Raw genomic sequence first — 26,461 nt, 5'->3', positions numbered from 1 at the left:
CTGCTGCGAGGAGCCTTCTCCTTGACTGTGCCCTTGGGTACTGGTTCGGGTGCCCAGTTATCGACGGGCAGATGATCCGACGCATCGACTACCCGGCCACTGAATGTGACAATCTGACCTTTGTCATTGTACTCCATGCGGCTACCAGGTCGTTCCAACTCGTCATCCGAAGGTATGGGAGACTTGGACACTCTGGGATTATAGACATCAAAGCTGTCAGGATTGAATGCCACTCCAGAAAGTCTTCGTTCACCCGTGTCTTCCCTCGCGGGTGGTGGGCGAGGTGACACTGACTTGCGAGTTGGCATGCTTCGTGCAGGCATCCTGGACGAGCGATCGGCAACTGGGTTCGGGGAGTAACGCTCCATCTCCTGATTGGGAGAATAGCGGTCCGTTGTCGGATTTGGAGAGTAGCGGTCCATGGTTGGGTTGGGAGAGTATCGCGGGTTCACACCAGGACTTGTAGCACGAGGCTTGACGATAGGGGTGGGGTCGTAAACAGGAGGTGACATCTGACGAGGCTGCTCGGGCGGGTCATGGGGATAGTAGTCGTTGGACTGGTAGGCGGAATGATGGACCAACTCCTGTGACTGACTAGGAGCCTCAAACTGTGTGAGGGCTCGATACTCTGCCGGCTCAGAATAGTGGCGCAGTTGCGGCGGTGTCTCGTACGAAGGAGGAGCTTCGTAAGATGGCGCTTCAATCTCTTGCCTCACCGGATTCAGCCCGGCAATGAGACTGGTTGGCAGTGCTGGTGGTGGTTCCTGTCGTAGTGTTTCTTGACGTAGTGGGGATGGCACCATCGCATCACGAGACTCGGGGCGACTTGAAGCCTGTGTTGGCATGCGAGGGTGAGTGTACCGTCGTTCAGAAGGTTGTCGAGGCGCGTAATTGTCGGGCTCGTATTGCTGAGGCGGCATGTCGTAGCTGTACGGAAGTGAATCCCCTCTTGATCTTGATGCAAAGCTGAGTGGCGCCGGGCTGTCGTTGCGGTAACGGTCAGTGCTCTCTTGATTAGGGTGAGGCAAGGTGCTAGCATTGCGCTTGTGCATGGGCGGCGGCGGTGGCATGTCGTCCTCGTCTTCCACCATGGGCTGCATCGCACTACGTCTCCGATGGGTAGGGCTTTCGTCGTGCAGGGGTGGTGCCTCGATAAATCGCTGACCGTAGTATTGGTCGACTGGAGAGGCCTGCTCCTGAGGGTGCTCACGGCTACGGCTGCTTCGCAGGGGCGCGACCTGGTATGTTGGATCTTGGTACTGGTCTTGCGCGTACGATTGAGACGGCTGGACTGGCCAAGCTGGCTGCGGGGCCGGCTCAATGCGTTGAGGCTCATGCTGCTGGTGCTGAAGTAACTGCTGCTGCAGGTACTCAATCTGCTTCTGTTGCTCTTGGAGCTTTTGCTGCTGCGTCGGGGATTCATAGGTGTGCTGTGTCGGGACCGTTGGAGCCGAGTGAGAATGTACTGGTTCGGGATGTTGCAACGCTTGGCTTCGAGGAGATTGGCCATCTTCCTGAGACATCCTCCTCTGCTCCGAGTGGCGCATGCGCTGTGGCAAGGGATCAATCGGCTTCACCTCGTATGGCTTGGGGGCGGCATAGGACATGTCGAAGCTCTCTTCTCTCGGCAGAGGCATCCTCTGGGCCGACGGGCGCGGGTTTGAAGGTGTGCTGTACGAGGTATGCGGCGCGGGGCGCTGCGGGGTGTTCTGGCTCGACGCAGACGCGGGGTTGAGGGGGGACGATTCGGGCACAGGCCTGCGTGAAGGTGTATCCGACTGTGGCCGGTGTGCTGGCGACGGCTCATTTGGAGTCCGTTGGTGCCGCGGTGAGCCCAGCTCTCGCGGGCCAGCCCTGACGCCCCGCAGTCCTCGTTGCTCAGGAGTATGTACAGGCGATGGCGTGGCGCCTGTCGGGTCGCTGGGGAGCGGACGTCGCTTGACGGGCGTCATCTCGCGCGCTCCACCCACAGCGGCCTTGCCTTCTTGCTTGGCTGACTCTCTCCTTTTCTGCTGTACCGGCTTTTCGTTCTTCTCACGCGTGTCGTAGTAGGTAATCTCCATCCGGATCTCGCCGGCGTACTTGCCCTTGCAATTGAGGCCGAGCCATTCATCGCTCTGTCCTCCGCCGGGCGTGATGACGGAGCTGAGATTGGCAAAAGCCTCGCCAATCAGCTCTGTCTTCTTGTCGTCGTTGAAGACGGAGACCTTGAGGCGGTTGTAGTCGGGCGAGTCGTGGACGGTGAAGCGCAATTCCTGGTCCCTGCACATGTCAGAGAGATGGAGTCGGAACAAGTGCAATATGTACGTACCATTTGGGCGTCTGGCCGCCTCGTTTGTCCGTCTTTGTCTTTTTTGCTTCCTTGCCTAGCCGGGCAGCGCAGTACGGGTCCTGCTTTCCCATGGTCCGCTTGTTGGGCAGGTTGCGGGCGCGGTCCATAATGACAACCAGGGTGCCGATGACGGGCCCGTCGACCGTCATGTCGGAGAAGATGCCTGCGGCATGGGCTCCGCCAAAATTGGGGAGGTTCATGGCCTTGGTCGCCATGCTGAGGCAGTCGCCCGGGTGAGGGACTTGGAGCGGGAAGGCGCGTCGAGCGAGAGCGGGCGGTGGACGTCAGTGGCCGCGGGTGCAGCGTCGTTGGCGGCGATCAGGCGCATTCGCTGCAATTGCGAGACGGACGTGGAGCTGCAATGGGAGAGAGTGAGAGATGGAGAATGAGAGAGAGTGTCGGAGAGGCAGAACAAAAAAGAGCGACAGTGCAGAAGCAGCGGTATGGCGTGGATGCCAGATGCAAGCGTGTTTTGGGGGGGTGGATCGGGTTCGCGGGTGTTGTTCTATTGCTATGTTACGCATCCTCGTGTGGCTGGCTCCAGCCTCTCCGAGCCCCCCGCTGCACCAATCACACGCCGTGAGCCACCGTGTGGACCGACCACGCCCTTCCCCGGTCAGATCATTAAGGCTGAAGGGGTCGTCCCTTGCAGACGCGAAGTCGCAAGTTTCTTGTTTAGCCCCATCTCGCTGCGAACGCCTGTCGCGCTATTGTTTGCACTGCTTTGGGCCATGTCATATTCCGTGGCTGGGCCCGCGACTCTGCCCATCGCCTCACTAACCGCGACACCTGCCGTCTGTGACCGGCTCTTCGCCAGGTTACACACGCCGTGCACCCGTCGGCAGTACGTATGCACTCGTATTGCCGCCATTCCATTGCGCTGCACCGAGTCCTTGGCCCGCCTTCGCCGCCCACTCTGCGTCAGCCGCATGCAAGACCCCAGCTGTCAGATTATATCATCCTCCCTCCGCGCTCAACCTTGCATCGCCAGACAAAACACTTCTGCTAGAATCTCACGCCTTGCCCACCTGTTTGTTCCCTGCGCTGCGCCACCGTGCTGCTCGCAGTCCATGCGTCTATTCGATTCTTCTGTGCCAGGTTTGGCGCATGTTCCTATGGAGACGAGCGTCAGCCAGGATATCGTTGATCACCCGGCGCCAATCGAGAGATCACCCCATTGCAATCCCACAGACCCAATTCAGGTTCTGCAAAAGATGGCTGGTATCACCGGATTGCCAATTGCCGCCCAACACCAATACCCCGATTCGTCCGGCTTCCAGAAACATCCTTGAATCTTTTGTTTTGTGGAGATTGCGCGTGGGATACTATCCACGCTTGGATGCAATACAGCCTTGGAGTGACAATTGACATGCCGAAGACATCTAAGCGTGCTGAAGCTTATCTCTGTAGAGATTCCCGAGGTTCCGGATACTGTTGATGTTTAGTCGCTTCGATACTGACATGTGATTCGCGATTGACGCTGCAGCTACCCACGCAACTATGTGGTACGTTGAGAGCGTCGCGTCACCTATACAGAAGCAAAAGAGTGTACAGCCTTCTATAGTATTGAGGTTGTTGTTGAGCGTCCATGAACAGTTGGCAAAATGTAGGAAAGCCCTAGATGCGTTCACAATGAACGCGACGCACATGTGGCGTTCCTATCACGTGACTGCGCGATCCCGCGTTTTCGCGACTGCATCGCGTTTGTGTCAGTGTTGGCGTTGGCAGCCTCGCCACCACCATCATACGTCTGTCTACGATAATATCCCCCAACATCGCCAACCCGCCATTTCAAAGCTGCCCGGATCGCTCATGTTACTCCCACGATGTCGGCCCACACGCCCTCCCCCCACCGCTTCCTAGCGCCCAATCCGCCCTCGACCCAAAAGCTGAAGAAACCCCAATCTGGCCTACACAATGCTCTCGCTGTACAAACACCAGCATCCACGAAAACAGTGCGGCCAGGGCCTGAGCTACAGCAGAAGAAGCTGACGCCTGCGAAACGTTTCGTGCTCGCGCCGCCACGACCAGCAACTGGAGTCGCCAAGGAGAAGCGTGGTGAGGCACAGGAGGACACAATCACCCACTCCACACCGCTTGCGAAGCCGCGAAGGAAAATTGAACGAATTGAAAGCATAGAAGAACCCTCTCAATCAAGCCAGTCAGAGCAGGACGAGAATGGTGAGGCTATCATACAGTCTATTGAAGGTGGTCACACACAGCTGGGCCGTTCGGTAGAACAAGGAGCAGACCAGGAAGATGAGATGCTCTTTGAATCCGTCCAAACCAACAAGCGTCGTCGCATCTCTCCAGCAAGCTCTCCGTCGCTCCCACAACTGTCTGAACCCCCTACACCAGCTCCCGGATCGAATGCAACGACACACCGCTTCAAAGTCCTCCCGCCGCGTACCCCTGCGCCATTCCCTAGCATCGCAGCAGTGACGTCTACGCCAGCCGCTGCACCGCAACGCCCGCATTTTATACTTCCCGCGCAGCCTACTTCGCCCCAGAAATCCTCCCGACCGCTCCCTGAGATCTTCTCTCCTTCGCGCAAGCACGGCAAATACATACCCAACGGTCTAGCATCGACAGTGACGAGTTGGATCATAGAGACGGCGAATACTGGTTTTGCGGCGCAAGATAGGAGTGGTGTCGTCGGTGGTCGTGATAAGGAGGACGGCGTTAGGTTGCGAATAAGAGTGACTGGCCTGTCCAGAGGCGGAGATCAACCGCAAAAAGATGATGCTGTGGAGTGTGTTTCAGGTGGCATCGTCTTTGCGCGTGGCAGCACCGTGTCTGGCGTGTATAATGCTTCAAGAGAAGGGAGTATGGGCGCGGAAGATAGCCCAATCAGGGTCGTGCTAGCCGGTCAAGGCGGAGCTAGAGCCTCAGGAGGCGTGCTCGTCAAAACGGGGTGCGTGGTTGGTATTCGTGCACCCATGTGGGACGTCGAAGTTGGAGAGGAGAAATGGACCGTGGCCGTGGACTGGGTGCTGTTATGAAGGCACGATGAGGATTGTCATGTACGATGATATGATTGATGACTTATACCCACATATACGGCAGCGATGCGATTTTCTGCCCGAGATATACCAGATTTAGGCTGTGTAGTATGTATATGTAGATATGCATATGTTAGTTGTACATCGTTCCTGACAACTTTTTTGAGTCTTTGTACTGTTGTCATAGCGATATAGACGGCCTCCGAGACATCGTCAAACTGATTCCCTCAGCCAGAATTTCCCCGTTCCGGCCCCCTCAGCGAGTACAGGGAATGCTCGTGGCATCCAAGTGTTTACACTTGGCTTCATCGTCTGTTGTCCAAGGCTCGGAGCTCGATACTCTAGGTGCCTGTTCATTGCTGCTCTTCGAAACATCGACATTCCCAACACGCTTCATGGGTCTTGGGTCGTCCTTAGCATTCCGGATTTGGGTCACAAGATCTTGAATGCTGTTGGCAAATTCTTCTTCGGAGAGACGATCGCCTTCGTCAAGGCTAGCGATGCGGCCTGCAACAGGAGAACCAACATGCTCGATCAAGGACAGCATGCTCTGCGCAAGAAAACGATCGGTCTCATAGTAGGGTACTTCTTTGTCGGAAGCCATTTCGGTATTGGAGCTCTCACGCCTGCAATGACGCTTTCGCTCGGACATGCGCATGCCAACTACTCGCTCCGTCAGTACTTCGATGGCTAGACATGTATCTGTACAGTACCTATCGTTCGCTCCGGCTCTTTTCTTGCTCATGGAGCTCTGTGGCGTTCCGAGTACACCGGGCTCACCAGTGACCCTGATGACACCAGCTTTCTCAAGGGCCATGAAGACATCATTCACGAGACCGCGTCGGAACCGCATCGTTTGGGCAAAGTCAAGGCCGAGCTGGACGAAATCAGGCCATTCGTATTCATCGTGGGCCTCATGCCAATTGAGGGCGTTCAGCACATCAAGGCGACCGGCATCACGCGTGGTGTACGACGAGGCTGGCGCGTCGCTCGAACGAGAAAATCTCAGAGAAGCGACGACCATGTGGAGAGCCCAATCCGCTGCAGTTGTCAGGCACAATCCTTTGAAATTCCAAAATGGAGTACCATGACAGGTGCGGTCGAGACCTGGAGGTGAGTGCTCACCTGGTTTAGTCAACGGCGACACATCTTGTGTTGCAGAGGTGGTATTCGCCATGCTTCGTGAGCCAGCGCGGAGATGAGGGTAGGATAGATGAGAAGCCCGTCAAAGCGGCGTTGGATGGGGAAGTAAGGGTCGAGGTGGACAGAGGCCTATCGCCCTTGGTGCCTTCCCATTTTAAGCAGTGGATCATAAGATTGCGTCGTAGGAGCAACTGGGAAAGAACAATGCCCATGAGTGAGGAAATGACAGGTTTGACAACTGTACCTCAGTAAATACAGTGCAGGATTTCTACTGCCGTCACTGTGTCGCCTGAATGCCTTTGTGGTGCTTGGTAACGTACTCACCAGAACCATGGTTTGCTCCATCTTTATCCATTTTCGCATCACACAACACCTAGAGATTCAACAGATCCGTAGAGCGGAACTGGCCAGGAATTTTCGACAGCTGCTTCATATTTCCAATCTATCTTGCTTTCTCTCCGTCTTCCCCTCCCAAGTCTTCGGTATAACTACGTATTCCGCCTTCTCCCCTCAAGTCTTCGATACAACGACGTATCCCGCCTTCATACACTTCACCGCGTTACGTATATAACCTCAAGGCGAACGCCATGTCCTCCGATACCACGCCATGCTGGGCATGTTCTCAGTCCGACCCAGAGGACCAAGCAAAATGTCAGGTCTGCTCTCCATCCCCCTCATCGTCATTGTCGCCGAAAACACGTCCACTCGGACGAAGCACAATAAAAGCACGCTGGACCCTACCCGCTATCAGCGCCACGAAATTACAGAAATTGTGGCAACGCTGTGGCTCCGGAATGACGCAAGAATGGAGAGAAGCGCTCGACTTGATAAGAACGCTCAATCCGTCAACACGTTGCACATCGCCACTGAAGGTAGACACGTTCCTCCAAGCACAAAGCCCTCCGACTATATTGTTGCAAGGAAGCGACTATTTCGAAAAGACACCCGCTATAACTCTTACTTCGGCTTCTCCAACCTCAGTACCAACCATGAATCTCGTTACGTGGCATACGTTTGAACAGAACCTGTGGTCGACAACCGACGTCCATGTCACAATGACGCAGAGTAAGAAGAAGAAGCACAGGGGGGACAAGACGAACTGTGAACTTTGCAAGAAAGACGTAGAGGTCAATCGGAAGTGGCTTGAGGCCATGAAGATGAATACGGCTGTGGAGACAGGAAACAAGGTGGAAATATTTGGACAAAATGACTATGGTGAGGTAGGAACGACGATGACAAGCTTTTCGTCACGAGCCTGCAGACCATTTTGAGGTATCATCATGTCGGACAGCTTGGCCGAGTGAACACGTGACAGGAAATAGTGCTAGGTACTCTGGGTCGTTCTAGGTGTTCTAGGTAGGCATATATCGCTCCACGTGAGCATCGAATGATTCTCCGATCCAAACTAGGACACACACGTGACTAAACTTCGGCTCCAGATGTCTGCTTACATGAGCGCATCTGACGACATGCTTGTCTGCAGCAGAGTAATCAACTCATCTATTGTTGATTGGGGCGCGGAGCACTGAACTGCGAACACGTACTGACAATAGATTCGCCCGCCACCTTGGGTAATCTTCTCTCATCCTTCTCGCCTTTTCGAAAATCCTCGATAGCCGCTGCATAATTGAGTCCACCTATCGTCGGCTGGATGCACGTCACCAATGCTCTAGGTCGTAGATTGGACGTGGCGAGCAAGTCTAGTCGCAGCATCGCGATCTGGAGCTGCAACTAGAGTCGACGTCACCGGATGCCCCTCAGTACCGCAACGCTTTTGCTTTGTTGTACCAAGGGTTTGGGAGGTGGGGTCAGGATGGTGTCTTCTTTGTGAGGGTCCCACGTCGCCAGGTACGACTTGAATCGGGTCGGCCTGGCTGAGTTAGTCGGTCGCTTAGTGTTCCCCGGTCCCCGTCTGCATGCCACGCCACGTCACTCAGCCCATCAACCACCTCACTTTTCCCTCTTTGCCATGACTCTCCTATGCGTGCCCATGCGTGCCCATGCGTGCGTCTGCAGCGCCGGCCCTCCTTTGGGTGTCGAGAAGGTTGTTAGAAGGGAGAACCTTGCTAATTGACGCTTCGCCGCACTTTATGCTCTCAGGCCTTCCGGTGCCGGAAATTTGGCCGTTGAACCCAACGCTGCACCACGATCCACGCTGGCGACACAACTGCAAGCTAAAGCACCATCGAGCCAATAATCGAAAAGCCATGGCAGCGAAAACCCCACCTTCCGGGCTCCCAACTCTATCAACCTGAACGAACTGTGTTTCCCTACGTGGACCAATTAGACATACAGGCCAAACTCGCCTTCTCAGCCTGAGCCTGCGGGAGCATGCGGGCACGCCAATCTGAGGCTTACCGAACCATTGCGCTCACAATGCGAGGCATCTCCTTACGATTTCCCGCATCAAGCCTTGTGACAGTTGTCCTGCACCTCTCTTTCGTCTGATCTCAGCGATGCGTCCAGCTTTGGCCGATTGAAGCCACGCACGTTGCATACCTCCACCTTTTGTGCTTTCCGTCTAGACTGGCCCGTTTCTTATTCGTCTCTCCGCAATCAATGCTCGCGCCCCACGTCTCATGTCGCCATTGCATACCTGCCTTTTGTTGTTATCAGCTATGGAACGAAGAAAACATCTATAGCGTGTAGCACGACTTATCGAATATTTGGTTTCAAAACACCGTATTGACTTTGTTTGATCCACCATGCGCCAGTTCGACAATGTCTCGATATCGCCATGGGCGAACCCATACTCCAGCGCCGGCACAAACACCAGCAAGAACTTCTATGCTACCGCGCCACAACCACCGGCTCAGCCTCTCTATCGCCGGGTAGTTGCGCCTCCTCCAAAATTCTCTTATACGGGCGTTGCACACGTAATTGATAATACGCGCACCGATGACGATCAAGCAGGTATGCTTGGAATATGTTATGTCTAACATGTCCAATTGACCACTGTAGAACCAGCAAGTGCCTCGACAGCACCAGATGCCTCAGATCCTCTACCTGTGGCAGAAACCACACCAGCAGAGGCCGCACCTCCAGCCATACCAGAAGTACCTCCCCCAGGGGAGCCTTCTATAACAACAGATGAACCTGTAGCAACAGTCCCAGCAGAAACGATACCCGAAGACCCACCGACACAACAAGCAGAGGCTGCTTCCAGTAGTGGAGACGACGTTGTGGCAGCTGAAGTTGTGACTGAGGATGTCAAAGACGAACCCCCAGGACCAAGCGATGCCACGAGCGTTGAGGTATCGGCGCCTCCGCCAGCTTCACCAGTACCGGTAGCAGTCGAGCCTGCGGAACCCGAAGTAGGAACGCCACCAGCACTACCACTGGATGCAACACATGAGCCTGCAGTCGTTGAGAGTGAGAAGAGTGGTGAGTCCGAGCAGGCCGCTCAAGAGCCCCCGAAATCCCCAACCCAGAAGTTTGTCCATTTTGCCTCTGACACCAAAGACCCAGACGCCGCAAGTATTGGCAAGAAGAAGATACAATTGGCGTTTGGTAAAGGCAAGGCCACCGCGTTTGTTCGTCCCAGAAAGCCATCGACATCCGGATCCTCTCCGTCACCGCCGAAGGAAGAAAAGAAGAGGATTATGACTCCAATCAGCATTATCAAAAAGGAGCGAGGGGGTTCAATGTTCTCGGCATTGGCTAGCGAGAAATTGATGTCCAACAAGGGAGATGGCAGGAAGTCACGAGGGAAGAACACCAGCAGTGATGATAACCTATCATCAGGTGACGATGGGTCAGTCGTAATCATTGACGGAGATACACCCTCTTCAGATATTTCCGGAAGCGTCATCATCGAGGAACCGACCGAAGACGTTTCAGAATCGATCGTAGTCGAGACCGTGCCGCCACCACCCCCGTCGAACGATACTCCAACCGTGGAAGACGAGGTCGCTGTTAGCAAGGATGCCGTGGAGGTACAAGATGAACCAGCAGCCACGGACAGCTCTACCACCGAGGAGAACGAGCCTGCCGCTGCCGAGTCCCCTGCTGAGGCCGTAACAGAGGATGCTACCGCAAGTGATCCGGTAACCGAAGACACCCCTCCCTCTTCGGACGAGCCGCCACCAGAGCCGCCGGCAGAAGCTTCAGGTGCTACAAGTGATGATGCACAGCCACCCGCCGAAGCGGAACCCGAACAAGAACAAGCTTCAGCAGATGGTGGAGATATGGTCGAGCCTGAGGTGGCATCTCCAGAGGAAGAGAAGCCAGTCGAACCGGAGAGCCCTGCTGAAGCTGCATCGGCACAAGTAGAAGAACCCGTTGCCGTAGATGAAGCAGCCAGTGAGCCGGTAGTGGAAGATACAAGTACCACTGAGGAATCGACCACTGTTGAAGTACCACCCCCTGTGGAACAGGCTCCTGTCGAGGAACAAGCTCCTGTCGAGGAACAAGCTCCTGTCGAGGAACAAGCTCCTGTCGAGGAACAAGCTCCTGTCGAGGAACAAGCTCCTGCCCTGGGAGAAGCTCCTGAGACTGACGATTCGCCCACTACTGAGGAGACTTCTGCTGTTGAAGAGGTCGCCATCGTGAACGAGACATCTACAGCTGAAGAGGCACCCACTGCCGAAGCAGAACCCTCTAGTGAAGAAACTACCTCTGCGGATGTACTAACACCGGCTGAAGAGGTACCTGCGGCGGACGAGACCATTGTTTCTCCAGAATCAGCTGACACTGAGGAACCATCTTCTTCCGGTGAGACTCCAGCCACCGAAGTCACCTCTGTTACTGAAGAACCATCCTCGGCTGAAGAACCACCTGCGAGTGAAGCGGCACCGGCTGCTGACGAGACAGCTGCCGCCACCGAGGAAACTCCACAGGCTGACAGTACTCCTGATGATTCAGAAACGCCCGCTTCTGAAAAGACTCTTCCTGCAGACGGTTCCGCCACTGACAATACCCCACCCACCGAAGACGTGCCGGTACCCGAAGATGCCTCTGCTGTAGATGTCACTCCTGCTGCTGAAGAGGCATCTGCAGCCGAAGAAGCACCAAAGGCTGAAGACACCGTCGTTATCGACGACACACCTGTCACCGAAGAGGTTCCAGCCAGCGAAGCCACTATTGCCACTGAGGAAATGCCCACTCCTGATGAATCTCCGGCTGTCGAGGAGATACCTGCTGTCGAGGAGATACCTGCTGCCGAGGAGGCACCCGTTGCTGAGGAGACATCTGCTGCTGGAGAAATACCCGCTCCCGATGAATCCCCAGCTGCCGACGAGACACTTGCTGCTGCAGATACGCCAGCTGCTGAAGAGATACCCACTCCCGATGAATCTCCGGCTGCCGACGAGAAACCTGCTGCTGAGGATACGCCTATCACTGAGGAGACACCAGTTGCTGAGGAGACACCAGTTGCTGAGGAGACACCTGTTGCTGAGGAGACGCCAGCTACTGAAGCAACACCAGCTGCCGAGCCTTCTGATGCTGAGACAGTAGAAGATGCTACTACGTCAAATCCAGAACCGAATGTTGCTCAAGAACAGCCGTCACCTGACGAGAAGAACGATGTCGAACCATCTCCTGTAGCAAACCAGGAGGTCCCCGTTGAGGCCTCACCGGCTGAAGAACATGTCGATGTTGCACCTCAAAGCACTCCGAACGAAGGAGAATCTCATGAACCTGAACCTGAACCTCCAGCTGTTGAAGATGTTGTCTCCGAGCATCCCGTTGCTGAAGAAGTCCCGGGACCTGAGATAGTGGCTTCCAGCGACCCGCCGTCGACTGCGAGTGATGGTAAGGTCGAAGTCACAGATGGCGGAGAAGTAGAAAGTGCCGAGTCAGTTGTGGTTGTGGCTGAGTCAGACAACTCGAGCGCTGATATCACAGGTGAGTCCACTTAGGTTCGCCGTTGGATTACAGCAACACGAAGCCGCGTGTTTTCATAACCAATGCTAATAATATGTTAGATGTATCGCAAGCCGATAACGCGATCGAAGAGCCAGTCGCAGTGGACACAGACGAACCTACTTCGCCCAACAACGCCAGCGATACAACACCCGGTGAAGCCAGCAGTGAGCCAACAACTGTGCCGGATGAGGACAAGGTGCCTACGGAAGAACCAGAGGCTACAACGGTGTCAGAAGAAGTAGGTCCAGTAATTGCATCTCCGTCGACCGACGACGACGTGGCGACAGCTTCTCCCGAGAACACCCAAACGACTGAAGGCATGGCTGAGGTAGCACACGAGGAGCCTGTTGTATCAACGGAAAGCGTCGCTGATATGGAAGATACCAACGATGAGCCAGGCGAGGAAGCGATCATCGCGCCCATCGAAATCGTGACAGCGGAGACTGAAGCAAACGACGAAGACATGGAGATCACAGAGACTATGCAAGACATTTCCGACTGGGAGAAAGATGATGACAATGCCAGCGACCAAGACATCTCTGACTGGGAAAAAGACGATGACGATGCTTCATCGCAGGCTGGTGAGAGTGAGACCAACCCTTCCGAGCACCAAGACTCTGAAGACGACCGCATCTCGCAAGAACCATCCGAGTCTACTCCAGAGACAGAGAAGCCATCAGATCAGCCAGACTCCGAGGCTGTAGAGCAGATTCAGCAGGTCGACACCACAGCATCTGTTCCGCCCGCCAATGTCGCCGTCGAGGACGATGCAGTCTCGAGCGAAGTCACAGAGGCAGAGCAGACTGTCGACGACACATCGACGGCCATTGAACCAGAGGCGTCAGAGCAGAGTGATGCTCCGCAACCACCCCCGGAAGAGACAAAAGACGAGGAGTCCCCAATCTCTGAGCCGACGGCAGAGTCATCTGAGCCACTGGAGACGATCGCTTCAGCTGATACAGCCACAGCTGATCAAAAACTAATTCAAGCCGAAGCTGATACACCCGATCAAGACGATACTGGAGATGCGAAGTCGACTGAGTGTATTCAGGATGTCATTGACACAGCTGAGAATGTACCTGCACCACAGGAACCCGACCCAGAGGCCAGCCAGCCAGACGCATCAGAGGAAAGCACCATCACCGATTCGAGCATCGACGCACAGGAGGATGCAGCTGCACATGAATCGCCAGCAGCCGACGATCTGGAGCCAGCGGTGAACGGCGAGGCTGCCAAGGACAGCGAGCAAGCCATGGTCTCGGCTACACCCGATGACGTGGAGAATCCAGACGCATGCACAGGTACGTATCTGATATGTTTTTTGTGTTTCACATCTTTATGTCGTATGCACTTCTTTTCGCTGGCTCAATTACGCACGTTTGCACGATCGCGCGTCCTTGGGCTGCGAATCGGGCTAGCGAGCAGCGGTGGGACTACCCCATTGGACGCCCCATATTTTCCTCTGGGCCCACCTGCCAGCACATTCTGCGGTCTTTGTGCCACCGCTGCGACTAGCTTATCGTCACGTGGAAGCCTGTCTGTCGCCATGAAATTCGGGCTGCCATACATGCGTCGCAATTTGTCGACGTCCCAAGATGCGTGGTTTTGCTCCACGCTAGCCCTGCCGCTTGTGATCTGGCTCCCGACATCCCCGTCACCTCTGAATCTCAACTTCTTTTTTTTTGTCATTGTACTTCTGCTTGCACACCAGCGACATTCCTCTCTTCTCAAACGTGGCCATGCACCACAGCCGCTGACCCGGTGTAGCCGAGACTGAAGCAGCACTACCCAACCCTGACGACAACCCGGACGAATCATGCGCAAGCATCCTAGCTGACGCGACCAGCGAAGTCAGCCCAGACCCTGTCTCAAAAGAGGCTGACGTTGAGACGCCGATTGAGCAACCCACGGCTGAAGAGAATCACACTGAAGACGCCGTGGGCGATCCGACTGTTGTTCAAGTTATTCCCGAGGAGACCGATCATGATGTTGTAGCGAACATTGCGCTAGCAGAAGCCGAGCACGACTCTGCACCAGACATGCCGCCTAAGAAAGCGCCGGAAGTGGTACGTACGGGGATGCGAGTGATTTTGAACTGTCATACGCAAAACTCTATTCATCGTTCGACAATGTATACTAACCACTTACAGGTTCCCGAGGACGATGGGTCGGAGGTGCATCAGTCTTCAGAGGTTTCGGTTGACTCTAGCATTGGACCATCGCCGGACGATGAGTCAGCAGAAGAGCAGCATTCTGATGCGGGAAGTGACTCTGGTTCTGAGTCCGACGATGATGATTGGTCAGGGTCTGAGGTATCTGCTGCGCCTTCTGCATCCGAAGTTCCACAGGTCGATGACACGCCTGCCTCGGCACCTGCTCAAGATGAAACAGCCAATGCCGAAGATGCTCCGCCGAGCGAAGACGCTGCTGTCGACGTCGTAGAGCCTGAAGATGTCGAGCCTGAAGATGTCGAGCCTGAAGCTGTCGAGCCTGAAGCTGTCGAGCCTGAAGCTGTCGAGCCTGAAGCTGTCGAGCCTGAAGTCGTCGAGCCTGAAGTCGTCGAGCCTGAAGTCGTCGAGCCTGAAGTCGTCGAGCCTGAAGTCGTCGAGCCTGAAGTCGTCGAGCCTGAAGTCGTCGAGCCTGAAGTCGTAGAGCCTGAAGATGTCGAGCCTGAAGATGTCGAGCCTGAAGCTGTCGAGCCTGAAGCTGTCGAGCCTGAAGCTGTCGAGCCTGAAGCTGTCGAGCCTGAAGTCGTCGAGCCTGAAGTCGTCGAGCCTGAAGTCGTCGAGCCTGAAGATGCAGAGCCTGACGCTGTCGAGTCTGATGTTGTCGAGCCCGATGCTGCGGCAGAGGATCACCAGTCAACTGTTGACGATGACGCTGGATCGGATGACGACTCTGCTTCTGAGCTTTCCTCAAAGGCCCAAGAAGAGGAACAGAGCTCTGTGTCGGTGGAGGAGCCTGCCAGTCCCGACGATGAAGAAGCTGCCGGGAGCCCAGAGTCACCAGTAGAGTCCGCCCCAGCCACAGAACCGCACCCAGGGTTATCGCTCGAAGTCAACGTCGCAACATCTGAGATCATCCCGGAGCCGGAGGCCCCTGCGTTAGAGGTTACCGATCCATCTGCCCCCGCACTCGAAGCGGTTTTGGAGGAAGAGCAGGCGGTCGATGAGGATGACGCCAGTGCTGTCACCCAGGAAGACTCTGCGAATGATGATTCCCTCATATCGACAGAAGGCTCCGCTGAGGCGGAAGAAGAGGTGGCTGCAGTCGTGGAAGTGCCTGAGCCAGCCGACGAACCCCAAGGTGAAGAGAACGCGCCTCAGGAAGACGAGGCTGATGACGCCTCTCTGGTGAGCGAATCCGACAGCGAAAGCGATGCTGGAGAGTCTGTCTCGCCGCCGGAGGACCATGTAGAGGCTGAGATCGACGCCACCCAGGATTCAATTGATGCGGAAGACGTAAACGCTGGCGTACCGGAAACCGAGCAAACAGTGATCGAAGAGGTCGCTGATGCTGAGCCGCAAGCATCCGAAGCGGGAGATGCACCTGCGATTGAGCAAGAAGCGGAACAACCTGCTGAACCGGAGACGACGGAATCAGTTGCAGCGGAACCTGAAATGGAGTCAGCCGAGCCAGATGCTGATGTGGACAACACGGACGAAGCGCCGGCTGATGAGGTCGATGAGACGCAAGAGCCGGCAGCGACACCAGATGAAGCCCCTGAAGGGGAACCTGATGCAGTAGAGGAGGACGAATCCGCCGATCCCGAACCAGTGGAGGAATTGGACGCTGCTCAGTCATCACCTCCTGTCGAAGACGCCCCAGATGCACCTGCTGAAGAGGCTACTTTAGATGTGGACCCCGCTGCTGCGGCAGAGGAGGACGAAGCACCAGCGGCTGACGTGAGCGAAGAAAAGGATGACCAGCCAGAGGAAGTCCTATCAGCCCCAGAGCCAGCACCAGCAGAAGATACACTACCTGAAGAGGCTGCTGTGGAGGTGATAGAGGCACCCGCGGAGTCTGCTGAACCAGTGATAGAAGACGACGTTGCTGAAGAAGCCGCCGCAGGCGTACAAGATCCACCTTCCGATCCAGAGCCAGAGCAAGCAGCCGAAGAACCCAAAGATGACGAAGAGCCAGCACCGTTGCCTCCAGCTGAACTCGAGGAAGAAGAGCCACAGGCACTACCCGAGGAAGCCCCTGTTGAAGATCAACCAGAACCTGATTCGCTGGCCACCGTTGAAGAGCCCGAGCAACCAGCTGAAGCAAGTCCAGAAGAATATGCTGAGCCGGCCGAGGGAATATCAGCGCCAGAGCCGATTCAAGAAGCTGAGGTATCCGCTGGACCAGTGATAGATGCGGAACCTGAAGAAATCGCGGTAGAAGACTGTGCGAAGGAAGTCTCGGTACCAGACCCAGAGCCGGAGACGGAAGAAGTCCCAGCGGAAGTAGACAGTGACGAGATTCCTGAATCTCAGCCTGCTGATGACGATGCCCCTGCAGAGAGGTCCCTCGATGTTGGTCCATGTCCGAGCGCACCTCCGCCACCACCACCTGCCGTTGTTGCCGCATCGGTCGACACCACTGACGACCATATGGTCAGAGAGCGCGATTTCGCAGTCGAAGACGAACCGTCAGCCGATACTCCCAGTCGAGAGAAGACTCGTCGCCGACATTCGCACTCCCGTCGCGAGAGCCAGTATCAGTCGAGCCGCAGACGCGAAAGTGGTGCTAGCACCAGGGAACGGCCAATAATGCCATCCTCGGCCGTTCCGGATGCGCCAAGGACGAGACGGCGCGATAGCATGACTGAGCGCGAAGCTGAGCGAAGAAGGGAAAGACTTCGCGAGGCTGAGAAGCCCAGTAGTGGGAGCGACAGAGAGAAGGCGTATGAGAAGGCATACCCCGAGTACCGTCCACGCCACCGAGAACCCAGGGGTGAAGAGAGATACAGCAAGCGCCAACCCGCTGAGGAAGTTGACGAAGAAGCTGAAAAACAAAAGCGACGCGAACTGCGACGGGCCGAGAGAGCTGAAAGAGAGCGACTCGCTGCCGCAGACGCTGCCCGTCTGAAGGCTGAGGAAGAAGCAAGAAAGTTAGAGCATCGCGAAAGACGTCGTGCGGTCAGACGTGCCGAAGAGGAGCTTATGAGAGCAATGGAGGAGCGTAAGAAGCTCAAAGAGGAGAAGAGGCTTGCGATGGAGGAAGAGGAGAGACGTCTTCGACACGAGAAGAGACGGCAGCGACACGAGGCTGAGAAGGAGGCGAGACGCCTGGAGCAAGAGAAGATTGAACAGGCTGCGCGCGAAGAAGAGGAGGCTCGGAGGCTACGGCGTCAAAAGAGGGCGGAGCGAGAAGCAGCCAAAGCGGCTGGTTTGAAACCGAAGGAAGAGCTGGTAGAACTCTCCCGCGATGCTGCCAGACGAGCAGCAGAGGAAGACGACGACAACGCCTCCCCTCCGCCCCCGTTGCCGCCCGTAGGCGACGAAACCCCACCTCGCAGTGCGCCGCGTAGACGCTTGAGTACTCGAGAGACTCCACCGAACGTGAAGCGCGGCAGTCTCTTTGGCGGCATCTTTGGTCGCTCAAAGCCTGATCCTACCCCGCCAAGTTCGAAACCGTCAAGATCATCTCGCGCCCGTGCGAACACGCTTGAGACAACACCTGTCAAGCCATCGCGAAGGGAATTGGAAGTTGAACGACCTTCAAGTATAGATCAGTCATCAGATCAGAGTCGGGAACGACCCGAGCGCATGCACCGTAGTCGGCGTCACTCTCACAGCCAACGTCGCTTCGCATCTGCCGAGGAAGAAGCCGATTACTACAGATGGAAAGAAGAGCGACGCTATATGCGCCGTCCCGAACATGAAATGTCTGGTGGACGAGATGGAGGAATTTCTCTTCCGCCGCCGCCTCCGCCGCCTGAGGATCTACCTCCGCCGCCACCGGAGCCCTTCGAATATGAGCCCGAGCCCGAGCCCGAAACATTTGAGCAGGCTGAATCGCCGGTGATCGAGGACGCAGCTGCCGTTGTCGGTGAAGTTTCAATCTCAGACGAGGAAAGACGCGAGCGTCGCCGCAGTAGGCGTATGCCGAAGCCGGAAGAGCGTCCCAAGGCACGCCGTATTTCAGTCGTCGAGAAAGAGCGGCCGTCCGGTCGCCGAGTAGAATCTGATCGGCCCCGCGCTCGAGATCATGGCGATGAGCGGTCAAGGCCAAGACGCGGCGAGACGGACCGACGTGACAAGAGGAAGAAGAAGGAAGAGTCTAGCGGCCTTAAGGGGCTGTTTGGAGGTTTGAAGAGGAGAATTACATGAGCTTGCAGTATACAATAAAACCACAATTGGATAGGTCCTTCTTGGGACAGACATCGGGCGTTTTGGATTGGGCGGAATTGTTCTATACCATTGACGGATTTCGTTTCATCTTGATCAACAGGGCGTTGGCGTTGGGTGCAAGCATAGGATGGATGGGCATCTGTACGAGTATGACCGTATGTCCTTTTCTTTTAGATCGATTGACCGACCTCGCAAGAGGCACTTAGTTAGTATATACGACTCGCTTGAGCGGTAACATGAAACGTATGATCATTCGTCAGTACAAGACAAACACCTGCAATCCCGGTGTGTGAACTGCGTTAGACAATATTTACATGCCAAATTAATCTGCCCTCTCTTTCTTGTTCAAGAGACAAGTTCGTTATCTACTGTAGTCCGTTGTGATGAAGCCGTTGAGGACGGTCCGTGTACAGTCGATGCACGGCCAACAACTTCTCACAGCCTTGAGCCCAAGATCATGGTACCCCCGGCAAGAGTTAGGATACCCTAGACAAGGACATTGTGCACACTCTAGTGGCACTGATGGTGGCACTTCCCGGCGCGGGACGCGGCGTTCGATGCGTTCCAGCCGCGATGCACGAACCAGCTAGCGCACAGGACTGCAGTGCAATTATGTCAACTCGTGGACACTACACTTGGAAAGAGAAGAGAGTGCTCTTTTCCGTTATGACGGTTAGAAAATATTGGTAAGATCTCTGACGTACTAGGGTACGTAAGAGGGCTAACATGTTCCTTGGACTTTCGTGAGCCTGAATGAGCCAAAGGCATACATCAGTACCGTACAGTGCATGTGCTACACTCCATCCCACCCGCCGACGACTCGGTCATCTCCGTCGGTGCGCCCAAGCCCAGGCACTTGACCTTTCGTCACGCGAACCAACCTCTGGGAAATTATGAAAGCTATAGCTAGCCCGCCGGGTAGCAAGAACTAGCTCGATGTGCTTTGCCGGCATCCCACCGCGCGTTGAAAAAAGATCTGCAAGATCAACCAGAAAAAGAAGCAGATGATGGATAAAGGACAGAGGCTAAAGCGATACCCCGAAAAGCCTTGTGTTTAGCTTGTGATTATGGTTATAGTGATCCGATCTTGGAACAGTGGAGCGAGTTAAGTACACTTATATACGGCGATATTTTGTTTAGCATCGGATGATACGCACTTGGGCTCTTCCAGATCGAATTTACGAGTCGACTAAGTTACACGGCTACGTAGCACTTGGATGGGAGACGAGAAGATAAGTGGACATTAGCACATGATCAATAGTTAACGGAACACTAGGTAATTTCCATCTGAATTTTACATGTACGTACTAGTCAGTAGTCCCTTCACTCTAGAGTCTGCCATTCATGCAGGAATAATATTGGCCACGCTCCTCCAGAAGTCACATCTGATGCCACGTCCATCCTCCCACGTATACGCGTTGGCAAGTGTGAAGTCGTTCATCAGACCTGGTCCAACAAGGTAGGTGGTGTTGACCGGAGAAGCCACAATCAGCGAACCAACTGCCATTTCACCACCTGTCTGGTTGAGATTGAGCTGGTACGGTTCAGCGACCGAGAAGGCTGGCCATTGGGTCGCAGCAGTGGTGTTGGCAGTACTGTTGGGCGAAGTAGAGCCAGCTGCGACGGAAGCGGATATTGATGGGTTGCCTTGAGTGACGAAGTTTCCCCATATGTTCATGAATGCGCGTTGGAAGTCGATACTTAGAGATGGCACTAAGCCTAACGGTCCAAAGTATGCTTGCAAGTCCAAGCCGTGGGTGGCTGGGAGAGGACTGAATTGGTACTTGTATGATGTACGATTGTTGCCGGTGTACGCTTCTGCCATCCAGTATGAAGGACATACGAAAGTCAGTTCAGCGTAGAGGTTGTTAGCACGCTACTGCTGTCCTGTGGCAAGCGAACTTTGATCAAGTGCGCTAGGTCCAGTGACACCGTTCGTCGCGAACTTGTCTGCACTAGAATCGTTCGCAGTGTTGCGTATTGGGTAGTAACGTAGCAACTTTACGATATCAGATTCAGTGAATTCGGGCAAGGTGTTGCGAAGCCAGGTGAGGAAGTCGTCTTCAGAAGTGATGTCTTGGGGTACGAATAAAGGCCCCTCGTTAGCGTTGTTTCCGATCAGAGCGTTTCGCCCATTCACGCGATTCTCAAGCAGCTGGCTGCTTGGCTCGTCCTGAACAAATATTCCGTCGGTCACTGGCAGAAAAGTCCAAGTTCCGAATGTCGCAGTGTTTGTCACTTCGACTGAAGCATTCTGCAATATCTCCGTATCTTGTGATACCAAGCAGTCGAAGATGGTGGAGGATGCGTTGCCGTATGCTGTGACGGAGCAGTTTGCACGGCTAGCAAAAGCATAATAGTTCTGCGATGGAATCCAATGGTCGTAGGCGTACTGTTTGGGGAGGTATGGCGACGCGGCGATAATGCTTTGGAACAGAGAGTCGCCTAATAAGCCACCATAGGCCATATCTTGAAGCATGACTGATCCAGCACCAGCACTTTCGCCAGATATGGTCACAGCTGAGGGGTTGCCTCCAAAGTGTTCAATGTACGTCTGCACCCACTGAAGAGCGAAAAATTGGTCCAGGAGTCCCGCGTTCGCAACACCTTTTCGTACTACTTCGTCAGACGCGAGAAACCCAAACGGTCCCAGCCTGTATTGGATCGAAACGACAACAAAGCTGTTTCCGGTCGTTGTAAGAAGTTCAGTAAAGTCTTGCCGGCCACTGCCAGTGCCATATCCACCACCATGGATCCATACAAGAACAGGAAGATCTGATGCGTTGGCTGGGCTTTGAACGTTCAGGAAAAGGCAGTCTTCTGAGGTTGGTATTGTTACACCGCCTGATGGCAAGCTCGGCTGTCCATTGAAGCCGACCTGTTGGCATTGAGGCCCATAAGCATCAGCGGAGATGGTTGAAGTTCGATTGACGGATGGTGTTTGCGGTGGTTGCCAACGTAGAGTACCGGTCGGTGGTGCAGCGAAGCGGATTCTTGAAACAATAGATCAGCATCGATTCCTCAAAAGGGATATATGGGCATACCCTCTCCAAGTGTTGATACCAGTACTCGTGTTGCTGGAACCTTGGTAGATTCCATAACCCAGATCGACTTCTAGATCATTGCCTGTGGTACTCTGTCTTTTGCGCGAGACCTCTCTAAACGGCTTGGGTTGAGGTAGCGCAGCAACCACCCCCGAAAAAGCAATAACGCTTGCGATGAAAGATGACAGTAGCATGGTGGCGATCGAAAGCGGTAGGTACAGGTCTGAACTGGTGCTCAACTATGTGATGCAAAGGCATCTTTAACTTACATACGCATGCTGGGTTACAAGTCTTGGATGCGTAGTCCCCGAAGACCCTCGGACTTTGATTAACCAAGCATTTCGTCCTCGGGTGAAATATCGTGCATCCTGCCAAGATGTGCTGGATGCTACGAGTGAAGCCGCCCATTGATCCGCGACACTTGAGAACAAGCCTTGCCCCGGAATGGCGTCTGGCTCTTCCTGGTCGGATCCAGAATACTAGCTATTGGCTGGCTGCCAAAAAACCGCTACCATAATGTGCCGAAGAGCGGGACCTAAGACTCTTCGGTCCCTAGTTCTCAGTTTGTATCGAGAGGACAGCGTAATTGCCGAGGATCCATCCCTCAAAAGGGCGCTGCAGTCGCAAATTGCGTATTAGACACCCCACATGGCACTCTTCAAGTCTAAGGTTCATCTCATGTTTTGTGTCCTTGCGGTCGGCCCTTATATCTTGGTTGCTAAGCATCTCGCGTTCGCGCTCTCTCTCGCTCTTTCCGTTGTACCGATCAGCCTCGGAAGTCTCAGACCAGCATATGCTTGGAAAAGTCAATGTTCTGCTCTTTGTTCATACCTAGGAGGTAGTATGAAGGGCTACTGACTTTGCAAATATCCCGTGCGCACGAGCATAACGTCTGGCATCTGCACGTACCGTTTGCGGAGTTAGGAGTTGTGGGTATCTTGATTCCGTGATTGCATCATGACCCCTCTAGCGTGTATGGATCTAGCTCCGGAAGCCAGTGTAGAACATACCGATTGTGCGTCTGGTGTTTTTCTTCAGAGTCCATGGTTAATCTAGATCTCGCAGACTGTAGATGCAGACATCAAGCGTGATGGTACGCGTCCTGGATACGTGTCCCGATCAGAGCTACTGTCTGTGGTGCCTACCAAAGCCGGTAGCTGCCATCTCTTCCTCTGCTTCATTTTGGATGCGATGTCAACGAGAGGAACAACGCGAATGCCTGGCCTGCGAAGGTTAGTTGTAACACGTTCAACCCGAGAGGATGTGCTGTTGCGATGGCATCGAGTCGATGGCATCACGTCAGCTATGCCTCTCCCTACCTGCGGTCACCTAGCGTATTTTGCCCTGTGCTTTGGAACAATGGCTACAAAGTATAAAGACCCCAAGTTGATACCGCTAATGCTAGCACGACTCTTCGACACTGACTGTTGTATCAAAATCGCGCAGGTTCGCCTTTGATAAGAGGTTGGAGCGGCCCCCGACAGACGCTCATTGGTTGATTCTACTAGGTCATGCCGTATCCTATCGTGCGCCCATGGGATACGTAGTGCTCGGAAACAACTCTTGACTTCTCTGGCGCACCATCGTCAGGCACCAGGTGTGAGGATGGAAATAAGAAGCTGTAGAGCTCTGCGTGCTGCCGATAGCTTGCTGCCAAGGGTGCATGTAACCGAGTGCTACGGGCGGGCAAGCGAGGCATTGTTATTGGGCTGTATGGCCGCTGCACCTCTCGACTCCGCCACCACGCCGGAGGATACGGCACCAATAGCTCATGCCTACAGTCTGACGATGGAGGCTGAGCACTTACCCGATATTATGGCCTCTGCCGCCCATTCCTCCCCCGTTTGCCTTGCGAAGACAGATTCGAGCCTGAGACTTTTCCCTCCTTGACCCTACTGTTTCTGTTTTTGCTACAGTAACATTAGCGACATCATGATCTTTGGCGGCCTTGAGCTTGTTGCAGGTGGCTACCTCATCCACCGACACTATCGGAAGAAGAACGACAAGGAGCAGCTTGAGGCAGAAGCCCAGAAACGACGCCATAACACGTTTCCTGGTGCCAATTCGGCGAAGCAGAATGGCTGGAACACCCAAGCTCATCACCGTCCCCAACAGCAGCAGCAGCAGCAGCAGCAGCAACCTGCGGCACCACAGCAAAAGTACGCCTGCTATGCTCCAACGGCACGGCCTCGACCCCCGATATACCAACCCCAATGCCAAACTCAGGCCCAGCCCCAAACCCAAACCCAACCTCAATCTCGACCGCATGCGCTTCCCCATACTCGGAGCTTCAACATCCCACGGCGGCCTGTACCACAGCGGAAACCTCAGATCATCATTCAACCTTCTCTCCAACGCACCGACTCTTTCGCGACGATATCGCGCATGCCTATCGCGAACGGCTCACGGCCACAAGACGTGCCTGAACAGACTAGCCCCGCGGCTGGTCTTTCACCTATACCACAACACGGCATCTATGGCAACGCTGGCTTCTCGGTGTCGACACCAGCTTTCGGTGCGACGCCTACATCACCTGGGCTGACCTACGAGATGGCTACTGAACCTCAGCGTGGTGCTGGTCGGACGGTTGATGACAATTGGGAGACCTATGGACATGGCCACGGTGGTGGTGGAGGGCTACACTACGCGCCCACCGTGTCCACTGAATTGGGCGAGCGGGATCCGCCGCCTCCATATACGGCTTGATGCGTGCACGAAACATCTCTCTACTTTCTTCTTTTCTATTCTCTTCTTTTCACTTCCTTGTGCTATGTTCTACTTATTGTATACTTTAATACATATGTCAAGTACACATGTTCCTTTGCAAGAATATCGTCTGCTATCAAACCTCATAGCTGGACTCGGTGCGAACTTGGTAGATATATGCACGCCGTCAATGAGCCGAGTCTCGCCCGCAAACAGGCGCCGTTGTTACACAATAGTCATGGAACGGCATATGGTGACTATCTCGCAGCAATTTCTTATCACCCTGCGATAACTGCGGCACCATGCGCGAAGCACCTAGCAGGCGTTGCGCATGGTGGAGGCTATGCTTTAGCGGCGGCACTACTCAGCCTCGCCCGCATTTGGTTAGTGACAGCAGGCATTGGGTGTTTTCCTTTTCTCTTGTCTTCTTAGCTTTTGCGACGTCACAAAAAACAAGATGTGATGCACACAATCTTTTAAATCATTTCTCACGGTGGTTCTTCTGTGGTTATGTGGTAATACCTGGGCTCAGCGACTCTTAGCGCTACATCGCGTCGCTGTCAAGCATTGCGTATCTAGTCGGATCTCCTTACTTGATCATACTAAACACGGATACGACCTCAATGAAATACTTATCGCCGAACTTACGAGACGACTCACTCGAATGCCGAATCGACAACGACACTAAAACTCCAATGCTGTTAATTTTGACGATATCCCTAGTTACCCTGTTTATGTGATTCCACCAGCGTCCGCCGCCCTCCACGCTTCCGCCCACTCTTTGACCGCATCGTAATCCCTGCACACTCTCGCCGTGTCCCAGCCTTCCGTCTCGATAAACGTCTTCCCAGATTCATCAACCCTTTGATGAGTTACTTCTAGATTAGTATCAGCAGCACACATGAGTGCTTGACGCAGGTACTCGAAGCAGTGGACGATGTGACCAGGGTCGTGGTCAGAATCTTCGTCAGACAGGAGAGTCTCTATGAATGGGTTTGGCTTGAACACTGCGGAAGAGGCATGGCCATGGTCGTGTCCTGCGGGATGTTCAGGGAATAATTCAGACTCGCTGTGGGGAGCGCCAGTCTTGGGAAGCGATCTTGCTTGAGCTTGCTGATGTTGGAGTTTGGCGAGCTTGTATGCGTTCTTGTAGAAGGCTGTTCGGAGACCGTGCTATTGGACTCTAGTTAGTACAGGATCGTGTGCGCTAGCGGTAGGAAACCTTACCAGACAGTGTATCTCGTGAAACACGGCAACAGCTTTTATTTCTCCGTCTTTTGATAGCGTGGGATGCCGGATGAAGCCTCTACCTTTTGCCATGATACTTTCCCAAGCCTTTTGCGTCTCGTGGCTAGGCTCCTCGCCGAAGCTGGCGTTCATCGACCACCACACATTGTCGATATTACGGCGCGAACTGCCCCATGGTGCTAATGCCTAGTTAGTACGGCGAAACATGCTGGGTGAGGGCTCAACCAACTCATGCAGAGAAGGCAAATATAGAGGGAACATACTGATAAACCCGTCAACTTCGTGCTCCAAAGTGAAGAGTTGGCTGAGGCCAAGACCGATGGAAAGGCTTAACAAAGCAACCAAGAGGTATCCGCACGTGTGCATGCAGGACCAATGCCAGGGTCGTCGAGGTCTTCTAGCGGCCAGCAGGTCTTTGTCTGCATCGTATTCCACTTTCTGAGTGGACGCGTCTGCCGAGATGCATGCCTCGCCTTCCCCCTCGGTCGAGCTTGATAAACGACGATACGACTTGGCTTTTTGTGCGAAGAGATTGAGACTCTGCATTGTTACAGGGTGAAGAAAAGCGGTGCCATGCCGTCGTATTAAGAGCAGGCTCATATGTACATGTGGCGAGGCACATGCGTGATGTCTCAAGCATGATAGATTGGCTCTATTGTCAAGACTAGATATTGTATTCAAGATGGAAAAGGGTAAGCCCTTGGACACGGCATGGGTGTGCTAGTTTGTGGGCGCTGGGATTGGAGAGGATTAGGGATACCTTGATTCGGTAAATGA

At 54.4% G+C, this 26,461-nt stretch overlaps 5 protein-coding genes across 5 annotated transcripts; 3 read left to right on the top strand and 2 right to left on the bottom strand.

The window, feature by feature from the left end:
* Nucleotides 1-4,158: 4,158 nt before the first annotated feature.
* ACET3X_009027 (uncharacterized protein) lies at nucleotides 4,159-6,028 on the top strand (the record flags this gene model as incomplete). The annotated part of the gene is made up of 2 exons (XM_069455176.1): nucleotides 4,159-5,246; nucleotides 5,680-6,028. The coding sequence occupies 2 exons, from the start codon at nucleotides 4,159-4,161 to the stop codon at nucleotides 6,026-6,028; spliced, it is 1,437 nt and encodes a 478-aa protein (XP_069303104.1).
* An 872-nt stretch (nucleotides 6,029-6,900) lies between these two features.
* ACET3X_009026 (uncharacterized protein) lies at nucleotides 6,901-18,922 on the top strand. The gene is made up of 6 exons (XM_069455175.1): nucleotides 6,901-9,390; nucleotides 9,439-9,861; nucleotides 9,946-12,324; nucleotides 12,405-13,646; nucleotides 14,113-14,411; nucleotides 14,496-18,922. Exons 1-6 carry the CDS (start codon nucleotides 9,183-9,185, stop codon nucleotides 18,663-18,665), a joined length of 8,721 nt encoding a protein of 2,906 aa, XP_069303103.1. The 5' UTR covers nucleotides 6,901-9,182; the 3' UTR covers nucleotides 18,666-18,922.
* Nucleotides 18,923-20,562: 1,640 nt separating this feature from the next.
* ACET3X_009025 (uncharacterized protein) lies at nucleotides 20,563-21,952 on the bottom strand (the record flags this gene model as incomplete). The annotated part of the gene is made up of 2 exons (XM_069455174.1): nucleotides 21,731-21,952; nucleotides 20,563-21,679 (listed from the first exon to the last, which is right to left on the bottom strand). Exons 1-2 carry the CDS (start codon nucleotides 21,922-21,924, stop codon nucleotides 20,563-20,565), a joined length of 1,311 nt encoding a protein of 436 aa, XP_069303102.1. The 5' UTR covers nucleotides 21,925-21,952.
* A 1,710-nt stretch (nucleotides 21,953-23,662) lies between these two features.
* ACET3X_009024 (uncharacterized protein) lies at nucleotides 23,663-24,436 on the top strand (the record flags this gene model as incomplete). The annotated part of the gene is made up of 1 exon (XM_069455173.1): nucleotides 23,663-24,436. One exon carries the CDS (start codon nucleotides 23,663-23,665, stop codon nucleotides 24,434-24,436), a length of 774 nt encoding a protein of 257 aa, XP_069303101.1.
* A 732-nt stretch (nucleotides 24,437-25,168) lies between these two features.
* ACET3X_009023 (uncharacterized protein) lies at nucleotides 25,169-26,230 on the bottom strand (the record flags this gene model as incomplete). The annotated part of the gene is made up of 3 exons (XM_069455172.1): nucleotides 25,169-25,609; nucleotides 25,664-25,863; nucleotides 25,948-26,230. The coding sequence occupies 3 exons, from the start codon at nucleotides 26,228-26,230 to the stop codon at nucleotides 25,169-25,171; spliced, it is 924 nt and encodes a 307-aa protein (XP_069303100.1).
* Between the last annotated feature and the right edge of the window lie 231 nt (nucleotides 26,231-26,461).

This window comes from Alternaria dauci, chromosome 9, assembly GCF_042100115.1.
Source record: "Alternaria dauci strain A2016 chromosome 9, whole genome shotgun sequence".
Taxonomy (NCBI): Eukaryota; Fungi; Ascomycota; class Dothideomycetes; order Pleosporales; family Pleosporaceae; genus Alternaria; species Alternaria dauci.
This window is presented reverse-complemented; position numbering and strand designations above follow the sequence as displayed.

Coding starts and splice junctions, on each gene's coding strand:
- ACET3X_009026 (XM_069455175.1), top strand. CDS start 9,183: ATGCGCCAGTTCGACAATGTCTCGATATCGCCATGGGCGAACCCATAC. Junction 9,391..9,438: donor CACCGATGACGATCAAGCAG/GTATGCTTGGAA, acceptor TGACCACTGTAG/AACCAGCAAGTGCCTCGACA. Junction 13,647..14,112: donor GAATCCAGACGCATGCACAG/GTACGTATCTGA, acceptor GACCCGGTGTAG/CCGAGACTGAAGCAGCACTA.